The sequence below is a fragment of the Panthera pardus genome, unplaced genomic scaffold, assembly GCF_024362965.1.
Source record: "Panthera pardus isolate Hobbes unplaced genomic scaffold, ASM2436296v1 HiC_scaffold_2, whole genome shotgun sequence".
Lineage (NCBI taxonomy): Eukaryota > Metazoa > Chordata > Mammalia > Carnivora > Felidae > Panthera > Panthera pardus.
This window is the reverse complement of record NW_026526765.1, coordinates 130,265,693-130,289,808: the sequence shown is the minus strand read 5'-3', so window position 1 is coordinate 130,289,808 and position 24,116 is coordinate 130,265,693. Positions and strand designations below refer to the sequence as shown.

The window sequence follows — 24,116 nt, the reverse complement described above, 5'->3', positions numbered from 1 at the left end:
TTGCTGACATAATGAAAGTTTTTCAGAGCACCAAACACTAGGCAGAAACTTTTACATAAATTCTCTCATTTAATCCTTTCATAAATTTATAGATTATTTATCAAAACAGATGCAGGAAAGTTACAAAATGTGCCCAAAGTTACACAGGAATCTAAAGAAGCTGATGGGGGAAAAAAGGCAATCTTATTTTGAAAGATAGTAAGTTCAGAGGACACAATGATGATGGTTCTGTTCACATTTTCAAGGCAAGTATCTGATGTGAGAGGTGGACAACTGAACAAATGATTACAATACAGTCTCATGAAAGATCACAAATATATACATGGGATACAGAGATGTGTACCTAATTCTTCCCCAAAATCACAGAGGCTTCCCATGAAATGATATGGAATTGAGTCTTGAGGACAATTAAGATTTTTGCCAAAAAGACAAAAAATAAAAGAACATTCTAAGTAAAAGGAACAGTATATGTAAAAGATGATTATACCAACAGGTTTCTCAGCCTTCAACACATGCATATCCACACATATACAGTCATCATATTGCAACATAATATGTATATCAAATATCATGCTGTATACTTTAAACTTACATAGTGTTATATGTGAATTATATCTCAGTAAAGCTGAAAATAGGGGCACCAGGGTGGCTCAGTCAGCTCAACGTGTGGCTCTTGATTTCAAGTCAGGCTGTGATCTCATGGTTCATGGACACAGTAATTAATTAGGTATCTTTTAATGAAGAGATTATGAAACACTTTCCAATTTAGAAAAAATTTTCCATATCTCTTAAAATGAAAAAAATATTCCCTTTACAGTGTAAGTGGGCTGGAGTAGTATGAGAGATGTTATTACAAGAGTTCTAGAAAGAATGGCAGTGAACACTAAGGCAATCACATGGAGAGACTGACAGGTGAGGAGGGTATACATCTTGAAACATTTGAAAGGAAGTGTCTAGAGATATTACTGACTGATTAGACTATGAGTGTACAAACATGTTCCCATGTACTTCAGCAACCACCCTGTAACACAGGCAGACAAATATTAACCTCAGTTTCTGAGCGAAAGCAACCAAAGCATGAAGGATTTAGATGAAATTCCCCAATCATAAGGAAAGTAAGGAAGAAGTCAACACAGATGTCTCCTGTAACTGCTTGACTATTTCCAGTTGGCATAATTACCCATCTTATTCACTGATTACTCCCAATCACCTTTTTGCTATTTCTAAATATGAAACACACCTTACTCAAAGATCCAAACCTTAAAATATTCTCACAGAGAGCGTCTGAAAACATTTAAATTTGTTGAAAACTCTGAGAGGAATACCCAAAGAAGTTTCAAAAACATAACTGTCAGGAATGCTCTTTTAACATTAAGAAAAACAACCTTTCCCTTTCCCATTATGGTTCTCATCTTTACATAAAGCAATATATGACAAAAATATGAAAATAATTCATAAAAATAAACCATTCTTTTCAATCATTCTAAGCATTCAGTTACAGAATAAAACATGCCAAGTCTTCAGTACTCACAAAACTTTGATGTATAGGTTATATACTAATAATACTTATGACAAAGGATAGTAACAAATTGTTCCATACATCTTTAAGAATTTTTGACCTTCAGCAGTTTAGCAAGAAAAGGTTGATGATAGTTTGCAAATGAAAAGATAAACTCAGCTACTGTCTAAAAGAAAAAATGCTTCCTTTTGATCTCTCTGAATCGCTGACAGAAGAACAAAAGAAGTAAAGGGCCCCAGAGTAGCCATAAAACCAATTTTCTACTGGATGTTTTCAAATACTAATTAACATTTTTGCTACACAGCAGCATCCTTATCTAGACCAACTATCAATATATAGGTATTTGAACAGACACATAGTTTTTACATACTGGTGACTTTAATGAAAAGTAAATGAAAAGCTCTTAAAATCTTTTCCAAGTTGCCTGAAATATATCCCTTTTAGAATCAAAAGCAAACACACACTATTATTTCAAGAAACAGCAAATGCAAGTATCATGACCAAAAATCTAATCTCATAGTTATTAACTACCCTGAATCAACTTAGCTCTTCCCTCTGCCAAATCCCTGACAGTACTTAGTAGGCTGAGTACTTAAAACTAGCAATAGAAGCCTTTAAATGCAACAATGCCACACTTCACTTAGACTCATCAAATGGACTGAATCCCAAGCAGTGTGCCTGTTGCTCTTTCTGGTCCACTCAGGAACCCAGCATAACCCCAAGACGACAACTTTCAGCACACATGAGAGTTACAAGTAAATGACATGAGCATAAGCTATAGCTACCTAGAGGAAATATAGAATCTATTAGGCTTCATGACATGACACAAATAATCTAAGAACACACTAGAGCTGAGACTGGAGTAAGTAATCCAAACACACATACAAACTATGCACTCTAGCTCATATAAGGAAAACCAAATAATGCAATTAAAGGTACTTTAATTTAGAAATTCTACTTCTTAGAACTTTTCTAAAGAAACCAATAACTGGACACATGTAACCACAAAGATAATTAGCATTAAAAAAAAAAAAACCTAAAAATTCTCAATGACCAAATATTGGGAAGTAAATAAATTATGACAATTATTATAATGGAGTATTAGGACACTATAAAGAGATACTATTAAGGGTAATGTAAAAAAATTTTCTTTAATAGCATTCAAAGATGTTCAGATTACACATGTAAGTTTTAAAAAGTTATAAAGCAGAACACATGTTTAAGTTTTACAAGTTGGCCAAAAAGCTTATATATTTATCTTTAGGTAGAAAGAACCTTTATCCAAGAATATACAAAATGTCATCAACGGTTACATAACTGGGTGGTAATGACTAGTCAACTTTCAATTTTTCTAAAACAGGCATGTATTACTTGCATAATAATGCAAAACATGTTCATTTAAATTAATTCTTTATGGGGGAATTTATTACATAAAAAGAAATTATTCTTTTAAAGAAATGATTAAATAAAAAGAACAGGAAATGAACACTGTGTACCTCTGGATGTGGTGAAAAAAATAGGGGATCATTTCATGTAACTCTTTGTGGTTGGAAATAGAATGTATGGAATCAATGAAGTTAGGCAAGCATGGCTAAATCCTTTGAGCTGTCTTAAATGTAACACTTATTCCACTATACAAAACTCCCTAAATAATCCTCCTTACTCCTAACATGGAAGGAAGCATTTCTGTTTCTGACAACCAAATGAATTAAACATACTCTCGGGAATTTTGTTGCAATCAATCTCTAGAATGTTTTTATATTTATATTTTATATTTTGCAATCAATCTCTAGACTGTTTTCTTTGAAAACTGATAAAATACACCTGGATTTAGTCTTTCTTAGATTATTCTTACTTCTTGATTCAAATACTTTTTAGTTTAAAATGAAGTTCTCTACAATTACAAAACTGAAGATTTCTGGAGAAACAGCTTATGTTTCTTGTGGTGTGACAAAAGCTAATTATTTCATCTGCTTCTCTTTTTTCAATATTTGCATGTGAAAACCTATCGCTAACACTTGCGCATGTTTCTGTACTAACACAAAGTATTTGTATTTCTCTCATATCACAAGGGAAAAAGTGACATATTTTTCTTTCTTTATATGTCTTACAGCTTATCAGGAAAAAAGCTCCCAACGAGTCTATTACCTGAGTTCTCAGCTAGAACTCTAATCTATATTCCATTCAGGCAATAAAAAGGCAAGAAAATCCACAAGTAAGTTCTAAAAAGATATGGTAAGAACTTTTTTTTTTTTTTTTTTTTTACAATATTTAAACAAAACCAAAAGTAAAACAAAACTTCCACTGGTACATACAAGCATTTCTACCGAACTCAAGTGAGAAGTATTTTAACAAATGAAATACATTTGTCTCAAAATTTTATCCATTAAGCCCAAAGTGATGCTATTATCAAAAATATATGTAAATTAAAGATACTATGTATAAAAATTAAGGAAAATCCATGAACTATTCCTACATATACTCACAGAAAGATAGCTGTTAATGTCCACGTCATCGGTAATGGTTTGGCGCTCTCCTTTATAATTAATTTTCCGAAACCTTCGTCGAGACTGTCTGGCAGGAATTTCTCTTTGTAGAATACTATCTTCATTATCTTTGGAATTTTCTACCTGAAACACATGTTCACATTCCTGATTAAATATCCAATTTTTCCATATTACTGACAGTCTATGGAGTCTTAACAGGCTCATAAGGAGGATTCATTTACTTCTTGCAAGAAACTGCCTCAAGAAAATAGTCTGTATAGGACAATGTTCATGAGTTAAAGATTAAAGATGACATTATAATAAAGATCTGTAGACCACAGTTTCCTTCCAGGAAATAGTCTCACTCACATAAACATATAACCTCTAAGTAAAGTCACTTACCAGAAATGACAGCTGTTAACTACACCTACACATTCAATAATTACTACCTCTGAGTTAATCCAATTATAAGCTGCCTGATTATACATTTATTTAGGGAACAATCATGGTTATGATTTCAGTGAAATGCTAAACGGAAAAACAAAAATGTTATGAATTCTTTGGTGTCCATCTTAATGTAGACAACAGCCAAGAGTAAGGCTGGCATCTTTTTTTAAGATTTTATTTTTAAGTAATCTCTACCTCCAATGTGGTGCTCAAACTCACAACCTCAAGATCAAGAGCTGCATACTCCACCGTCTGAGCCAGCCAGGCACCCCAAGTCTGGCATCTTTTAAGAAAGAAGTGAAAACTAATAATTACTGAGGCCTTAAAATGGGCCAGCATGCATAAACATACTACTGAGTTCACACAGCAGTCCTGTAAGCAAGTATTACTATCTCTAGTTTACAGATGAACAAAGTAAAATCCAAAGAGACTGATAACTTTCCACTCTCACATTGAAATACTCATTATTAAAGGTGAGTTGGTGGGGTGCCTGGGTGGCTAAGTCAGTTAAGTGTCTGACTTTGGCTCAGGTTATGATCTTGTGGTTCGTGAGTTCGAGCCCTGCATCGGGCTATGTGCTGACAGCTCAGAACTTGGAGCCTGCTTCAGATTCTGTGTCTCCCTCTCTCTCTCTGCTCCTCCCCCACTCACGCTTGCTCTCCGTCAAAAACAAATAAACAAAAAAAAAATTTAAAGGTGAGTTGGAATATAGGTCTGTCTCCAACGCTTATGGTACTGACACAAGACCACATTGCCTGTCCAGTCAGACTAAACCATACTTTTTGAAATTATTTTTAAAAAGGCATACTGATGTTCTAAAAGTAAATCATGTAATTAACTTCACATCACATACATAATAATTTCAGTTTCCCCCACAAGTTTTCCTTCAAATGTTCTATCCTTTGCTATTATCAAAAATTTCTAGTTACCCAAGTGTGAAAATTTCATGAATAATCCTAATTTCCCTGCTTGTCTTCCAAATCTTATCTTCAATCATTTCTCAGAACTTCTCAATTTTTGTTTTAAGAAATTCTTCTCACACTGCCCTTTCTTTCATTGCCATTACCACCATTCATTTTTCAAGTCTTACTTCAGTCCTGAACTACAATATATAACAGTTGATCCTGCTGCTTTAGTCCTGTTCCTCTCCAATTCCATCCTATATGGTCCAATAAATCCCCCAGATAAATCATCAAGTCTCCTGTTCAATGGACCTCTAATAGTTACTAAATAAATTTTAAACCATTAAAACTGATATTCAAAAGCCACATATACTCCATCTCCAAAATGTTTTTATTACTTTATCTTACACAAGTAGGCCTGGGAAAACTGCTTCTTTATTCTTCTCCCCACACACACAAAAATCCCTCTCACATAAAAGCTCTAATGAGATATGCAAAATTTCCTGATGATTTCTCAGAAAGAGTTGATGTCTGTCTGCTTCACTTATGAGAGGTATGAGAGTTCAAAAGTAGTGGCCAAGTCAATGTGACTATTCACTGGTCCCTATTAGTAACTTATATTCAACTTCCTTAATTTGTGCTACCCTACTCATTCTATCTTCACTTGCTGAAATACTACCAATCATTTCAGACACATTTCAATTACCATCTCTTCCATAACCAGAAAAAACATTCCTCTCCTCCAGATCATAATTAGTTTATTCTGTGTACACAACCTAGATTTCTCATTAAAAGGGCATGCTCTTGGGGCACCTGGGTGGCTCAGTAGGTTGAGTATCTGACTTTAGCTCAGATCATGATCTCACCTTTCGTGAGTTTGAGCCCCACGTCGGGCTCTGTGCTGACAGCTCAGAGCCTGGAGCCTGCTTCAGATTCTGTGCCTCCCCCCCTCCTTCTCCCCCTCCTCCACTTGCACTCTGTTTGTCTCTCTCAAAAATAAACAAACATTAAAAACAAATTATTTTTATAAAAAAAAAAAAGGACATGCTCTCCAGTGCCTTCAGGCCTTTGCATATGCTGCTGTTCCTACTGCCACAAAGCCCATTACTCCTTTGCCAACATCTTGGCATCCTCTACATACTACATGACCCGGTTTAAACAACCCTTCCTCTGCCCCAGAAAGCTGCTACCCTTTCTACAGCACTAAGCAGATCAACCATAATTATTACTAGATAAGCTCATCTCACTAACAAGTTTCCTAAGACAGGAAATGTATTATATATTCATCTTTGTTTACTTAGCATTCAAAAAGTTTGCCAAACTGGGCAATACATTAGATTCTTTCTCATCAGACATGTTAGATCCTTGGAAATACGTACTCAAGAAATATGAGGGTAGGCAGAATAAGTTACTTTTCTGAACGGTAAAATCCAGAGGCAGAGAGGAATAATAACCACCTCAACAACTAAAGAATTTTGAATAGGTAGCAATATATGCTACCTCCTTGAGATTCAATTTGCTCTTCTAAAAAATGATGGGAGAACTACCACAGAATCACTACACAATACTATGTACCAGAAACTTTAAGTTATATCATTTAAAGTTCACATGGCCCTATTACACAGCTACTCCTTCTGTTTTGATACATGGTACAGAGTCTTGTGAAACTTAAGTAATTCATACAGGTAGTTAAGGACTCAAAACCCACGTGTGACTAGTAAAAAGCTCATCTCCTTCACACTGCCTTATCTCAAGGGATGAATTAGATCACCCACGTTAGGTGAAATTTCAATATCACATAACCCTTAAATCTTCCAATATCTACCAATTATTGAGCAGTAGCAGAGATACACAATAAAGGCTTTTCAAAATATCAATAGTAAATTAAATCTAGGAAAGGAGTTTCTAAGCCTCAAAATTTTAAGTACCAAATGAAAAGAAAAACCAAACAATATATGAAGGATTAAGTACCCTTAACAAATCTCCCTCCAAATACAACTGAAGTGTGAGATTTAAAAAAAATAAAAATAAAAAAATAAAAGCAAGCAAATGCATACCGCATGGCACAAAGGTAAGAAATCAAGGCCAACAACGAAGTGAAAGCAAATACCAGGAGACAGGCTACCAGATTTCTCAACTCTAGAGACTAGACCCTCTACTTTGATGGCTGTAGGAAGTGAGAAAGTCAAGAAATAGAAAATCCACCAAAAATGGGAAATCCAACAGGAGACTTACTCGTGAAGTTCAACCCACTTACTTGAACCCTCACTGTTAGGGGTCTGGAGGAAAGGGCCCACTCTGCAGAGGAAGACAGTAAGAAAACTTTCTTGGCACTGAGAGAAGGGGGGTCGGGGGGCAGGTGGAAAGCAACCAAACAAACAAAAAACATTTTCCCTAAGAATCTAAAACGTAAGTCATCCCTCATGCAGGTCTGTACTTTAAATCTGTTAATACCTTAACCATGTAAGTAAATTTAAAGGCATTCAGGACTGGTAATGTACATATGCAATGGGTAAAAACAAACCTAAAATCTCTTTGCAAGAATGCAACTTTAACCTAAACCTCAAAAACTTTCCACACCTAAAATTCAAGACATATGACCTCATGGACAAACATACTTTCTCCCTCAAAAAACAAGGGAAAAAAAACCCCAACTACAACAAAACCCCAACACGAGAACAAATAATAGACATGATGAACAATAACTGCCAGAAAAAGGACAACAGACTCATACTTGCAAATACTCCCATGTATTTTAAGTATCAGAAAATATAAAGTTATAATAAAAAACCTTCAAATAGAAAGAAATTTGGAAATGAGCCAGAGATTATAAATAACAACTAAGAAGATAAGGCTTGACATGGACAAAGAAAAAAAAAAATTCTCTCAAGTGCCCTTCCTCCCCAGTGCCAGGCTAGCAAACAATGAGGAATAAGCAAAAGCAGTGTTCATTTATGAAAAGGATCACAACATGGAGAGCCTGTCTGAAACATAAGAGCAGAAGAAAGGCCTAAAACTGGGGGGTGGAACAAGAACACTTAGAAAAATCTTCCAAGAAACCAATCCCAATCCTAACCACAAAGTGAAACTAGAGAAATTTGAAAGCATTAGTGAACTAAAGGTAACTGTAATAATAAAAAAATCCAAACCTAGCTCAACTCTAGCAGAAGAAGAGGTGTGGCAGGCTTAAACACTATCTATCCTAAGTCTCTATTACCTTACACACAATGTGTATCATTAAATCCAAAATAATGAGTCATATAAAAATAAAAAGGGTAAAGAAACAAACAGCAAAAACAAACAAAAATCTAATACACTGCTACAAGACAAAGCAAACAATAGAGCAATCCATGAAAATCAGACATGACCCAGATACGGAAACTATCAGAGAATTTAAGGCAACTATGAATGATATAATAAAGGTAGAAAGGTAGACAATATGAACAGATAAAAAATTTCAGCAGAAATAAAGAAAATAATAGAGTAAAATTACAATGTGAGAAACAAAAAACATGGTACTAAAGATGAAAAAGATGTTATGCAACTGAATTAAGAAGTAGTGAACTTAAAAGACAAAAAAAAATTACCCAAACTGAAATACAGAAAAAAAAAAGAGAGAGAGACAGCAAAAAAAGAAAGATGAGGGAAGTAAACAGTGTATTGAGATGTAACTAAAAAAAGTATTACGAAACTGGGAAGATAAGGCCAAAAGAAATCATACAGGATGCAGTATAAAGTCAGGATGAGATTAAAAAAAAAAAAATGGAAATCACAGAAGATACAGATAGGCTGAAAATATTTAACCTATACTTAAATTTCAAGAAGGAGATGACAGAAGAACAAGATCATGTCCAAAAAAAAAAAAAATGAAACTTTGATTAAAACAAAAACAAAACCCAAAGAGGTCCAACAAATCCCAAGCAGGATAACTGAAAAATACAAATACAAATTCATACAGCAATGATAAAAAGACTTTTAACACAGCCAGAAGGAAAATGATGATCCTCTATAAAGGAAGGTCAACTAGATTAGTAACTGACTTCTCCAAAAAAATAAATAAATAAATAAGTGACAGAATGGGACTATACTGACTGCTGAGAAAAAAAAGGATTCTCCTCACCAAATTGCATTCATGGCACAACAATACTCAAGAATGCAAACACAGTTTTGATGCTGACACTTCGTAGTCAAACTTTAGACTTCTTCTTAATATCTATGATTTTGTACAACTCTTTCACACTGGAAAAAAAACTGATTACTAATGACGTTTATTTATACGTATATTAGTAACTACACTATATTAACAATAAGCTACAACTTTCAATTATGTCCAAATATATCTTTAAAAAAATCTTTTTTTAATGTTTATTTATTTTTGAGAGTCAGAGTGAGAGCAGGGGAGGGGCAGAAAGAGAGGGAGACACAGAATCTGAAGCAGGCTCCAGACTCTGAGCTGTCAGCAGAACCGGAAGCAGAGCTTGAATTCACAAACCACGAGATCATGACAGGAGCTGAAGTTGGACACTTAACCGACTGAGCCACCCAGGCACCCCAAATAAATGTATCTTAAGGTGCAGAATTTCCTTTCATAATATACATATACATGTTACCTATCCATATATAACAGCTTTAACAATATCAATATTACCACCAACATCCTGGTACTACATAGTCTTGTTTCCTAATGATTTATGCATATACTGTAATAATAGTAATTACATACTATCACATAAATGTGATACATGTTTATGTATGTCTAATAATGTATGTATCTACACACACACACAAACAAAATTTTTAACATTGCCATTACTACTAAAAATAAGACCACTGGCCCTTTCTGTCCTTATGACTTATCCCATTAGAAATGCACAGACAAGGGGCACCTGGGTGGCTCAGTCACTTAAGCAATGACTCCTGATTTTGGCTCAGGTCATGATCCAGCAGTGGGGAGAGTGAGCTCTGTGTTGGATTCTGTGCTGGGTGTGGAGCCTACTTCAGATTCTCTCTCTCCCTCTTTCACTGACTCTCCTCGGCTTGCACTCCTGTGCTTTCTCCACAAAAAAAAAAAAAAAAAAAAAAAAAAGCACAGACAAAATACTGCCTTTTAAAGTAACTAGAAACAATAAATCTTGGTAGAATTATACCAACAATTTTACATATATGAAATTCACCTGTCTTGTTTTTGATTAAAGATTACATTTTTTCCCTCCTTTATGAATTATTTTAAGTATATAAAAATCTTCGTATGGCTGAAGTAATGAGGTCAGTCTTCTTTCTCAGGTTTCTTCTAGCTCTTCTTTTTTATCCTTCCACATGTATTTTTGACAAAATCACCACCATACCTGATGGTATTTTTCAGTGGGATCTCATCAAATTTACAAGGTATCCAAAGGAAAATTAATAATTTTATGATAGGAACTCACTATTTAAGAACATGGTTATCTCATTTTTTTCAAATTTCTTAAATTTATAGCAAAGTATTTTTAAATTTTTTTAGTTTTTATTTATTTTTGAGAGAGAGAGAGAGAGAGCGCGCAGCACAAGCTGGGGAGGGACTGAGTGAGAGGCAGACACAGAATCAGAAACAGGCTACAGGCTCCCAGCCGCCAGCACAGAGCCCAACACAGGGCTCGAACCCATGAACCATGAGATCATGACCCCGATTGAAGTCAGATGCTTAACTGACTGAGCCACCCAGGCGACCCTACAGCAAAGTATTTTTATGTCAATGTATTCTTCTCTTATGTGATATGTATGTGTATGTGTGTATAAAACAGGTCAATTGCTTCATCTCCCTAAAAAAATCTGCTGGGATTCTGATGGGGATTGAACTCAATTTTACAGGAATTTAGGCAATATTCCTTTCTCAAAAATCCTCACTCTCTTGATTTAGATCTAAAGATTTCAAAATTATTTATGTTTTATATACATGTTTCCTACAACTTTTTTTAGATCTATTCTAATGTATATGGACTTCTTGATGTTTACAACTGGTATGTTCACTAAATTACATTTTTCTAAATACCTGTTTCTCATAAATATAAATACAGTTGATTTCTGTATATGAATAAGCATCCTGTGACCGTGCTAAAATCACTTATTAATTCTAAAAGTTTATGTGTATATATTTTTTTATTTTCTACATACAAATGATTTCATCTGTTAAGGACAGTTCTATATTTTCTTTCCCAATGTATCCTCCTTCCCTTCCCTAAATTCCCCTAAGCACTTCTTAGCCAGGGATTTTAGTAATGCTGAGCTTTCCATATATTCCCAAATTCCAGGATAAAATTTTCAATATTTACTGTATTAACACAGATACCTTTAATAAGGTTATGAAAGTTTCCTTCTTTTCCTAATTTGCTAAAAGTTTCAAAAATCATAAATGGGTTTTGAGTACTACCAAATGCTTATTGTGTATCTATATAGATGATCATATGACTCTTTAATTACATTACTCTAATTTTCAAATATAGACATACCTCAGAGATATTGCAGGTTTGGTACAAGGCTACTTTAATAAAGCAAATATTGCAATAAAGTCAGTCAAATAAAAATTTTCACTTCCCAATGCATAACTTCTGTTTATAAAACACTGTTGTTTAGTAAGTGTGCAACAGCATTATGTCTAAAAAACAAAGTACATTCCTTAATTAAAAAATACTTTGATAAAAAATGATAACCATCCTCTAAGCTTTCAGTGAGCTGTAACCACTGATCATAGATCACTGTAACAAATATAATAATGAAAAAGTCTGAAATACTGCAAAAAATTACCAAGAAGGGATAAAAAGACACAGAGGTGAGCAAATGCTGTTTTAAAATGACATCAAAAGAATAGCTCACCAAGGGTTCCACAAACTTTTAATTTGTAAAAATACTGTATTTGAGAAGCACAATAAAGCAAACTGCAATAAAACAGAGTACCACCTGCTAATTCAATCAAGCTTGCAACTCTGGAAATAAATTCAACATAGTCATGATAGTTTATCCTATGTACCACTGGGATTTGATTCGCTAATAGTTTAGAATTTTTAGATTTTTCATTAAAATAAACAAACAAACAAGCTGAGGTGCCTGGATGGCTCAGTTGGTTAAATGTCCAACTCTTGATTTTGGCTGAGGTCATGATCTCAGGGTTTGTGAGTCCAAGTCCTGTGTTGAGCTCTGAGCTGATAGCACAGAGCTTGCTTGGGATTCTCTCTCCCCCTCCCCTGCTCATAGGCTCGCTTGCTTGCTCACTAGCTCTCTCTCAAAATAAACATTAAAAAACAAAAAAAAACCCACTAACCTGTGATAATGCCTTTCTGTGATATGATGTACTTGTCAGGTTTTGCTATCACAATCAAACTGGGCTCTCACACACTTACTGTCACTTATATGTCAATAAAAATAAAATTAAACTGGATGCATTAAAAAAAAAAAGGCAATTAGCCTTTCTCTTTCAAGACTTTTTGTATTCTTTCTTATTTCAATGTTGGAAAAACTTCACCAGTGAAACAATGTGGGTGGATATTTCCAAATGAAAAGGTCTATTAATTACAGATTCACTTTCTTCCTATAATGGATCATGAAGCTTTTCTGTGTGTATGCATGCATGAGCTTGTTTTGGTAAGCTGTATTTTTCAAGGAATTTGATGATCTAAAATTTAAAATTTAAGTTTTAAATAATTTTTTTTATTTCTATCTTATAATGTGAGTGCATGAGCACGGGAAACAGGAGCAGAAGTAGGGAGGGGGGGGAAGAAGGGAGGGAGAGGGAGAGAGACAAAGAGAATCCCATGACCCTGGAAATGTGACCTGAAATGAAATCAAGAGTTGGATGCTCAACCGATTGAGCCACCCAGGTGCCTGATATTAAGCTATGCAACATGTTTTATTCTTGACTACTTTTGACAAAGGTTTATCAAATTTATTACTCTGTTCTGAGAAACAACTTTTACTTTTATTGATTCTCTTTAAGTTTGCTTTACATGTCACTGATTTTTAAATTTATCTTGTTTCTTGGCTTCTAATTTCTGTAGGTATAGTTTGCTGCTCTCTAATTTCTTGATGTGGATGCTTCATTGAGTCTCAGCCTTTCCTTACAGCATTAAGGCTTAAATTGCTCAGCTAAGATGCAAGACGAATTTCATACATTTTGATATATCATCTTCATTCAGCTCCAAATATTTTCTCATTTTCATAGTGACTCTCTGACAAGTGATTTAAAGTATATTCCTGGGGGTGCCTGGGTAGCTCAGTTAGGCATCAGACTTCAGCTCAGGTCATGATCTTGCGGTCCATGGGTTCACGCCCCACGTTGGGTTCTGGGCTGACAGCTCAGAGCCTGGAGCCTGCTTTGGATTCTGTGTCTCTCTGTCTCTCTGCCTCCCCTCCTCACACTCTGTGTATCTCTCAAAAATAAATAAATGTTAAAAAAATAATAAAATAAAGTATACTCCTGAATTTCACAAGTTGCATTTTGTTCTAGTTGTTTTTGTAATTGGTTTTTAGATTTTCCATGGTGGTCAAAAAACAAACTAAAAATTAAATTCTTTCTTGAGATTTATTTTATGTTCCAGAGAATAGCCACATTTAAAAATAATCCATGTGCACTTGAAAAGTAGATGCATTCTGTTATTAATGGGTGTAATGTTCTCTACAGAACTATTGGGCAGAGGTTCAAATCCTCAAAATCCTTACTGATTCCTCATGCTTGCTTTATCACTTTTAGAGGGATGTTTAAATCTCTCACTGTCCTTGTGGATTTGTCAAGTTTTCTTTTTACTGATGACCACTTTTTATATATCTTATAGCTGTGTAAATAAGGGATGTAAAAATCTAGGAGTGTTTAACCTTGATACGTGTTTATCATTAGGAAATACTGTTTTTGCATTAAATAATGCTTCTTGCCTTAAAGTACACTTTGAGGATTGGAGACACACCAGCTCTTTCGGTTAATGCTTTTAAGACACAACTTCTTCCATATAATTGTTTTCCCCTTGCTCTTTTTTTTTCCTCCTTCACTAATTCTCAGCCAGAAGACTGAGAAGTTCTGTTTCTTCTCAAACTTTATATTTACACTGCTATTTTTTTTCAAGTGGCATATAATTGTGTTTTAAAATTTTTAATCTGGGGCACCTGGGTGGCTTAGTTACTTAAGGGTCTAACTCTTCATTCTGGCTCGGGTCATGATCTCACAGTTCCTGAGTTGGGAGCCCTGCCTTGGGCTCTGCAATGACAGCATGGAGCCTACTTGGGATTCTCTATCTCCCACTCTCCATCCTGCCCCCACTCACATGCACGCATGCTCTCTCTCTCTCTCTCTAAATAAACTTAAAAAAATTAATCTGATAATTGCTTTTTTACTGGAATACTTATTTCATTTAGATTTATTGTAATTTCTGATATACTTGAAGGGAAATCTAACATCTTATGTTCTTTGATCCTATTATGTTGTTTCTTCTCTCCTGTGTTTTATTTTCATTTATTATTCCATTTCTTTTTTTTTTTTTTTTTAACTAGGTTTCATGCCTAACACAGAGCCCAATGTGGGGCCTGAACTCACAACCCTGAGATCAAGACCCAAGCTGAGATCAACAGCTGGATGCATAAGCAAGTGGGCACCCAGGTGCCCTCCAATTCTCCTCCTATTAATTGTAAGCTGTATATTTAGATGACATATATGCTTGACTTATTAAAATCCATTATTAGTGTACTTACCACTTTCTAGAAAATGCAAACATCTTAGTATTCTTCACTCCATCCCTCCTTTTCTTATGTCATGTGTTTAATGTGGAAAAGACACTTAAAACTGGTTTCTGTAGTCAGTACACATATAAATTCTTTACACTGCCCTTATTTCTTTCTACCTATCTATGCTTCCATCTGTGATTCCCTCTTGCCTGAAAAACTCCCAGTTAGTAAATTGAGTGCCTGTCTACAGATGAAAATGTTCTTAGCTTTTGTTGGAAAATTGTTCAATCCTTAACAAACGTACCTTAAATTTTTGCTGTCAGTAGGTGTTTTACCAGTTGTGGTGGTTTAAAAGTAATGTATTTTCTTTTTATAACTCTGTTTCTTGGTTTCCGGTTTTACTGTAATGTGCTTATGCCAAAGTTTCTTTGTATTTATCCTGCCTTGAGATTGTAGAGTTCTAAAATCTGTGAGTTGATTTGATAGTTTTGGAAAATTCTCAGCCATTCTCTCTTCCATTACTTCTGTCATGTTTTCCTTCTATGAATCCAATTACTCATGTAAGACCTTTTCTATTATCTGTCTCCTACACTCCATCATGTATTTTTAAAGTTTTTTCTTCATCTGTTCATTTTCTTCCTGCTTATAATTCAGTTCCCTAACCCACTACTCAGCCAAGTTTTATCTTCTGTAAAACTCACCTACTGAGTTATTTTCATTTATAGATGTTTCTAGTTGTAGAAGTTGGAATTCATTCTTTCATTTTGCAGTTTCTAATCTTCTAAATCTCTCCACTAAATCCTTGTAATACCCATCAGCTGTTTTAAAATCTGCATGTTACCTCTGATATTTGGATCTCCTGTGAATTTATTCCTTCTGCCCATTTTCCCTCTGGTTTCTCTATACTTTTTGATGTACTCCACGGAGACTTTACTTATTTCATCAACTGTCAAATTGTTTTCCAAAGACAGTGCATCACTTTCTATTTCTACCAGCGATGTATGAGTGCTTGAATTTCTCTACACCCTTGCCAATACTTATTATGATCCACCTGTTCTCTTACTGTTCATTTACTATCTGTGGGGAAACAAAGTCTTCCCTGGGCCTCTTGTGCTTCCACACATTTTGCTGCATTGGCCAAGAATGCAGAGTCCTAACCACTCATTAACTGGGCCATTTCTCAGAGCTGTGCTTGTAGTTAGCAATCCTGAAGGATGAGATAATGTTTCCTGCTGGGGAAAAAAAAAAAAGCAGGCTGCTCACTATAAAAGCAGTCATTCCCCAAGCTCAGTGATTCTCAGTTGCGATGCAAACCTACTATGTGTGTGGCATCAGTATGGGCCACCCAGCATTGCCTCTGTGGGACCTGGGAAGCAAGAGGAATCTAGAGAAATATGCTAATGATATGCTGCTTGCTAAACTACAAGTAAAAAAGTTCTCTGTTTCTGACCCACAAGTCTTAAGTCTTCTGCCAACATATATGAAATAAGTAAACTACCAGATTACATAGTAATCAAATCCCACACGTGATAATTATCTAGTTTAGCATTTTTATTGCTATTTTAACACTCACCCATTTTTATGCAATCAATAACATCAATAAAGCTTATTCTTTTTCCTATTTCACTCTCCCTTTTCCTTCATTTGTATTATTTCTATTCTATCACAACATATAAAACTGTAGTGTTTCCCTCACATCTCTACCTGTGTTTTAGTATTACCAGTACATTTATAGATTTTCAACATTCATCTTTGTTTCTTTTACTGAGGTTTTCCCAGTTATTTCTCAGGTGGATTAAATATCCTCCAGCAGATTCCTTAAAAACAGCTCATGGGTGTGTTCCCTAAGTTCTTCTATGTTGAAAACTGTTTTCCCCTAACCCTGATAAAGATAGTGTGGCTGATATAAAATCATTAGTTCATACTTTCTTTTTAATTTTATTTATTTTTCTTATTAATGTTTGAATGCTTCTATTTAGTTTTGTGTGTGTGTGTGTGTGTGTGTGTGTGAGAGAGAGAGAGAGAGAGAGAGAGAGAGAGAGAGAGAGAGACAGACAGACAGGAAGAGAGATAGAATCTGAAGCAGGCTCCAGGCTCCCTGCCCGAGAGAGAGAGACAGAGAGAGAGAGAGAGAGAAAGAGAGACAGAATCCGAAGCAGGCTCCAAGTGAGGGAGAGGGAAGAGGGAAGAGGGAAGAGGGAAGAAGAGGGAAGAAGAGGGAAGAAGAGGGAAGAAGAGGGAAGAAGAGGGAAGAAGAGGGAAGAAGAGGGGAGAAGAGGGGAGAGGGAGAGGGAGAGACAGAATCCGAAGCAGGCTCCAGGCTCCCTGCCCAATGCAGGGCTCAAACCCACTAACTATGAGATCATGACCTGAGCTGGAGTCGGACGCTAACTGCCTGAGCCACCCAGGCGCCGCTATACTTCCTTTTTTTAAAATGCTGCTCTACTGTCCCTTGTTTTGATTGTCCCAGTGGTATTTTAAATGTTTGAATCAGTTCAATTTGTTTGCCTTTGAAAGTTATGTGAGGTTTTTAACTGTAAGCTTCAAGGATTTTTTCTTTGAAATCAAATAGTTTTATCAGGAAATGTCCTGGAAATGGTAGTTATGGGCTCATTTCCCCAGTTCCCAGCAGACCCTTTGCATGTATAGATCTGAATCTTTTTTAATTTCTAAAGAATTTTCATTAAGTATTGTTTTAAATATAGTTGCTTTCCATGGATTTCTCTGTCTTGGAAGTGTTAAAATTATGAACATTATCCCTTCATTGCCTAACTTTAATTTTCACTATTTTCTCTGACACTTGTTCTATTCCAGCTTTGAGATACAATTCACATGTAAGATTGTTTAAATTCAGGGATGACTGGGTGGCATAGCTGGTTAAGCATCCGACTCTTATCTTGGCTCAGATCATGATCCCACAGTCCGTGGGTTCAAGCCCCGCATCAGGCTCTGCGCTGATGGTGTGGAGCCTGCTTGGGATTCTCTCTCTTCTTCTCTCTGCCCCTCCCCTGCTTGTGCTCGCTCTCTCTCAAAATAAATATATAAACTTAATAAAAAAAATTAAGATTGTGTAAATTTAAGGTATACAATGTGCTGATTCAACACATTTAGATGTGAAATGATTTATCATCATTGCCTTAGCTAACACCTCCATCACATAACTACCATTTCATTTCTGGGGTGACAAAGTTTAAGATCTGCTCTCTCAGCAGCTTTCAAGTACATTAATACTTCTGACACCTTGTACTTCATTCTTTTTGTCATTTTCATTTAGTTTTTTCCTTTTTTTTTTAACTATAGTTGACACACAAGGTTAGTTTCAGGTGCACAACATAGTCATTTGATAAGTTTATACATTATGCTATGCTCAGAGCTACCATCTGTCACCATACACATTATTACAATATCATTGACTACATTCCTTTCATTCCCATGACTTACTCATTTCGTAACTGGAAGCCTCCATCTCACACTCCCCTCCTTCACCCATTTTATCCGCCTCCCACCCTGCTTCCCCTCTGGCAACCATCAGTCTGTTCTCCATATTAATAGGTCTGATTCTGCTTTTTCTGGTGTTTTGTTTTTTTTTTTTTTTTTTTTTTAACATTCCACATGGGTGAAATGTTAGTTGTCTTTTTCAGTCTGACTTATTTCCTTAAGCATAATATCCTCTAGGACCTTCCATGTTATCACAAATGTCAAGATCTCATTCTTTTTATGGCTGAGTAATATTCCATTGCATATATACCATATCTTCCTTATCTATTTGCCTATAGACACTTAGGTTGCTTCCAATTCTTGGGTACTGTAAATAGTGATGCAATAAACATAGGAGTGAATGTATCTTTTCAAACTAATGTTTTTGTTTTCTTTGCGGAAATACCGACCAGTGGAGTTACTGGATCATATGGTACTACTTTTTAAAAATTTCTGAGGAACCCCCATGCTATTCTTCACACTGGCTGTTAACAATTTACATTCCGACCAACAGTGTGTGAGGATTCCTTTTCTCTACATCCTCACTAACCTTTATTTCTTGCCTTTTTTGATAGCTATAACATGATATCTCACTGTAATTTTGATATGTTCAAGGTACCTTATTAAACTTTCATTTGAGTGTATTCTCCCTGAGGCATCCTTAATTTGTTTCTAAAATATTTTTTTCCTGTATCTTCAATTCCTTTACTGATTTTATACTCTTTGATTCTATTTTTCTTCTCATTTTCTTTTCTTGGTTTTTGAATTCCTGATTTTATGTTTTTAAAAAGTGTCCTCGAATGCTTGACTGAATATGTTTATCTCTAAAGTATGGTCAATTTTCATCTGCATGGTTTTTTTTTCTAGAGTGGGGATAATTGGTATGTAATGAATCTGTTTCTCATTTTTTTTGTAATAACTATATGCATTTATTCACCTTCCCTTTTTATCTTTTTGTGATACTGGAATGTTTTACAAGATTCCTAGTTTAATAGGAAATTATCAAATACTTTTAGGTCCAGGTATTTTAGGATACTTTTTCCTTTTGTTTTGCAGGGTGGGAGGTGGGGAAAGGCATCGTAAGACTGTAATTTTGTTTTTACTTTGTCTTGCAGAAACCTAAAATTTCCCAATGTGTTTCTTTCTTCTTTAGCACTTAAATACCTTTGTCTTAACCCCGAAGATACACACTTAGAAGACGACTTTAGCAAATCATTTCATTTTAAATGACTTCCCTGTAATCCGTGTTCTGATCTATCACACACACACACACACACACACACACACACACACAGTTTTACATTTTGTGTGGAGTTAGTCCTTCTGGCAGTGCAGGTTAACCTTAGTCCACTTGTTAGCTTCCATCTTGTGTGTTTTCTGCAAATCTGCTTGGTTGGCCTTTGCTCACCACAAAGCCTTGGATGGCTGAGGGTTGGGAAAAGACATAGAGTGGGAGAGATAACATGCTGAGAATTGGTGGGTTTTCTCCTTTTACTTACTATTACTTTCAAAATTTGTCATTCTCTGCTTCCAAGTTATGCCATGAGCATGGTATATGTGTACAATTCTTTCACTCTTCTTGTAGTTCTGCATTGTATTTGGAGGAAATGTTGGGAGACACTTTGTTAACTGGTTATCACTGTCTTCTGCTACCCAGAGGAGTCAGTTCTAAAACTTTTTAAAAAGGAACTAACAAATTCTAGAAAGCAATGCACGTTAAAAGTTAAATAATGTTGTCATGGGGAAGATCTTTCTACTAATAAGCATGACCCTAACCAGAAAGTTCTAAGAGGAAAATACCTTTATAGATTAAAAAAAAACCTGATGTAAAATTCATTTTAACTTCAGTGAGAAAATGATATATTTACAACACTGTATAAGCAAAAGGGCTCATTCCTTAATAAAAAGCTCTTAATAAAAAAATTTTTTTAAATAAAAAGAAGAAGAATCCAGGTAGGAAAATGGGCAAGACAGAATAACAGTAAGAAAAAAAAAATGCCCATAAATAGGTATATGAAAGTACGCACAAGTAAGCTGCAAGAGGGACATTTCCTTATAATATGTCAGATTAAGACGACTAACTTAACAGGTGATCAGGAAGATGTTCATTACCAGGCATTCCCAATCACTAGAGGAGTTACTCAAATTTGTACAAATATACAGTCAAACCATTTGAAAGAACTTATCAAAATAAGAAACATTTACTTCTATCATATTTGCAATTCTACCTTTAAGGAATGCTAAATAATTTCATCTAAAAAAATACAGAATACCAAAGATTTATACTGGTACAAAATACTTAATACATTTTTATATATCAAAAGATATAATATTGGGGCACCAGGCTGGCTCAGTCAGTAGAGCATGGAACTTGATCTTGGGGTCTTGAGTTCAAGCCCCATGTTGGGCGTGGTACATACTTATAAAAAAAGATGTTGTCATGATGATAAACCAAAAAAAAAAAAAAAAAAAAATCAAGATTCATAGGACATTTTGATAAAATCCTTCAGAAATATCAGAAATAAAAATCTTAAAACTATTTTGTATTATCTTCTCCTATAACTTATAAAGCATTTTTTTTTTTTTTTTATTATGCTGCTCATCAATGAAATGAGGTTTCGGAATTTAAAAATTACCAACCAACCTACAATCAATAAATAAATATTTGATGTGATTTTTTGGTAATTTTTAAGATATTATATACACACAATTTTTTTTCTGAAACATCTTAGTATAAATTGACCCCAAAATATGTCAATATATATTTCCTAAGAGCAAAGATTTTGTATCACACAACCCAAGTATATTTCTCAAAATCAGCAAATTCAGTATTATCTAATCCACAAGTCCATATTCAATTTTCATCAATTGTGCCAAATGCATTTATAGCCACACTGCCCCTCTGTGTCCAAGATTTAATACAAGATCAAGCATTGTGTTTAGTAATGTGTCTTTTTTTGGTCTTTAATCTAGAATAATTCCTCAGTCTTTCTCTGTGTTTTTTGACATTGGAATGTTTAGAGTATAGGCCAGTCAATGGGTAGAATGTCTTCAATTTGTTTTGTCTGGTATTTTCTAATGACTACATTCAGGCATGCATTTCTGGCAGGAAATTCTCACAAATGTGATATTTTGTCCTTCTCAGTTCATCATATCAGGACTAGTATGTTATCAGCTTGTGCCCAGACTGATGGTGGTAGCAATGATATTCATTATAGGGGTACCTTCCATGTTACCCCATTAGAAATTTGGTAATTTTTCCCTTCATAAATGATTTGTGGAGAGATATGTTCAGATTATGTAAGTATTCTGGTTTCTCAAACATTAGCCCCCAAGTCTTAGCATTCATTAATGATTTTCTAAAATCATTTTTTCTGTATTTATTAGTTCACATTACATTATCAGGAAGAACATCTCCCTCATTCATTCATCCATATCTGGAGAACTTATAAATTCTTATGTTATATACAGGGGTATGATTAATTAATATGAATTTTTATGTGGATTCTCAAATTGTCCCAGATTTGGCAAACAGGAGTCCTTTTAATCTGGTTCCTCTGTCTTTTGCCAGGTTCCTATAATTCTCTGAGTATTTCCTTGCTTTTAGGATGGATGATGAAAATATTTTATACTTTGATATAGAGGTAAGTTATAAGGATTATACATTTGTAAAATCTCAACAACTTGTACACTTAAAATAGATGTATTTGTGCACATCACTCTAGCTAGCAGCACTGTGCACTGTCTCCAATGTTATGAGCAAGCAATTCTTAAACCACTCTGTGTAAATAAATATAATGATAATAGAAATCAAGTTTCTCACTGGTAGAAAAAGGAGGTACAAAAAGCCAAGAGGAAAGGCCAGAATAAAGTCTAGGTATCAAACACATATAGAAAGAAAGATATATGTACACATAAGTGTGTGGGTATACATACACTCACAGATATATTTTCTAACTCTGTTTATTGAGAGGCCCTATAAGCAAAGAGGTGCTTGGAGCAATGAAAACAACTGGCAGCCACATCATGGCTTTAAATACTATCCTCCAGTAAAAGCAAGCAGGTGTCCTTAGAGAAAAGGCTAACTTCAGATATGGGAAGAAAAAAGCTTTCCCTTTGACCTAAGGGAAAAATTAATTTAATAATATATGAGTGATTAATTTCTACGTTATTAGCTTAACATAGTGAACTAAATACTTAAAAATGATTAAGACAGTAAATTTTATGTTGCGTATTTTTACCACAATAGAACCAAACAACAACAACAACAAAAAATGCACATGAGAACACTGCAGTAAAAAGCACAATTCTTTCCTGATAAAGTAAAAGAAATACAAAATAGATCAAATGACAAATCAGTGAGAAAACCAGTACTTCTTGAGCTAGTTTTCTTGCCATGTCCCTCAATACATTTACTTAAAAGGGAGAGAGTTCTGAGGCCTTACTAGATACACTATACATACCAACACTTAAACATAATACATAGTCCAAGCCTTGAGCAAATTTCAATGGACTTAACATTCACTGAATACTTACTATGCAAGCAGCACTCTGCAATCCTAACAAAGACACAAACTAATTAAGACCTAATTTTTGTCTTTAGGAGTTAAAATATGAAATTTAGGACAGTCAGTGCATGATAATGTAGGTGATCGAGTTTGTAGAAAACAAACTATTTGAAGATGTGCATGACAACAGCACCATGAAATGGTGAAATGGTTTAGTTTTGATGCCTGACAATAAAATCCTTCATTAAGAATGCAATCTCACTTCTCGATAGTTTAAAATCAAATTAGACGACAGGATCATCTACATGAGATGCTAGGAGGACAATGAGTCGATCGAGGTCATCTCAGAACAGGTTAAAACAAAGCTGTGTTTTTGGTTCTTTTAATGCTTAGAAAACAAAATAAAGTTAGATTTTCTAACTTTACATCAACTACCTAGATTTCTTAGGAAAAAGGATTATTCCTTAAATATACTCTAAGTAAAAATATTAAGATCTAAACCACTTCTTACTTGGTTATAATTTTGTGTCTTTGTCTCTCTTTCCCTCAAGTCCAGCACACAGATTGATGGATGTTAAAAGATTATTAACTAAATTGAATCAAGGAAAAGAGAAAACACTAGAAAAATCAGGGTGCCTTCATTTAAAATTTCTGGTAAAACTAGTAAAAGAAATCACCAAATTTGTAAATGTTGTATGTAATTGTATCATTTTCCAAATTTTCTCAAGGATCAGGAAAAACTTAAAGTAGGTAAAAACATATCAAATTTGGTATATAGGTCTGATGCTACTTAATATTTTAAATGTCACAGTAATGGAACCTCCTTCAGTATTTAAAAGCTTACATTTAAAGTTGAAACTCAAGTATGTAAAACAAAAAACAAAGAAAAAAACAATTCAGCATTCTTTAGAGTTCTTACCACAATCATTTCTGAAGGCTCTAATACAAGACAATCACATCCTCTTTTTCCTCCAAACTGCTTACCAAAACTATAAAAAAAAAACAAAAAAACGATTTCTTTAGCAAAGATTACAGATAAAATATATCATATAGGAAAAAAAAAAAAAAACCCAAAATCCTAGATGTTAACCAAGAA

General features: G+C 34.6%; 1 protein-coding gene across 9 annotated transcripts in view; it reads right to left on the bottom strand.

Annotated features, from left to right (window-relative positions):
• RAPGEF6 (Rap guanine nucleotide exchange factor 6) overlaps window positions 1-24,116 on the bottom strand; it is a 187,576-nt gene that overhangs the window by 117,318 nt on the left and 46,142 nt on the right. For 8 of the 9 annotated variants that reach the window (XM_019422096.2, XM_019422082.2, XM_019422091.2 and 5 more), the window contains 2 exons: window positions 23,940-24,009; window positions 4,006-4,149 (listed from right to left, as the gene is read on the bottom strand). In XM_019422096.2, the coding sequence (XP_019277641.1) occupies window positions 4,006-4,149; window positions 23,940-24,009 (214 nt within the window). Of the gene's footprint in view, window positions 1-4,005; window positions 4,150-19,813; window positions 20,294-23,939; window positions 24,010-24,116 lie in introns of those variants that run through there. The other variant, XM_053907512.1, reaches the window with a different exon arrangement.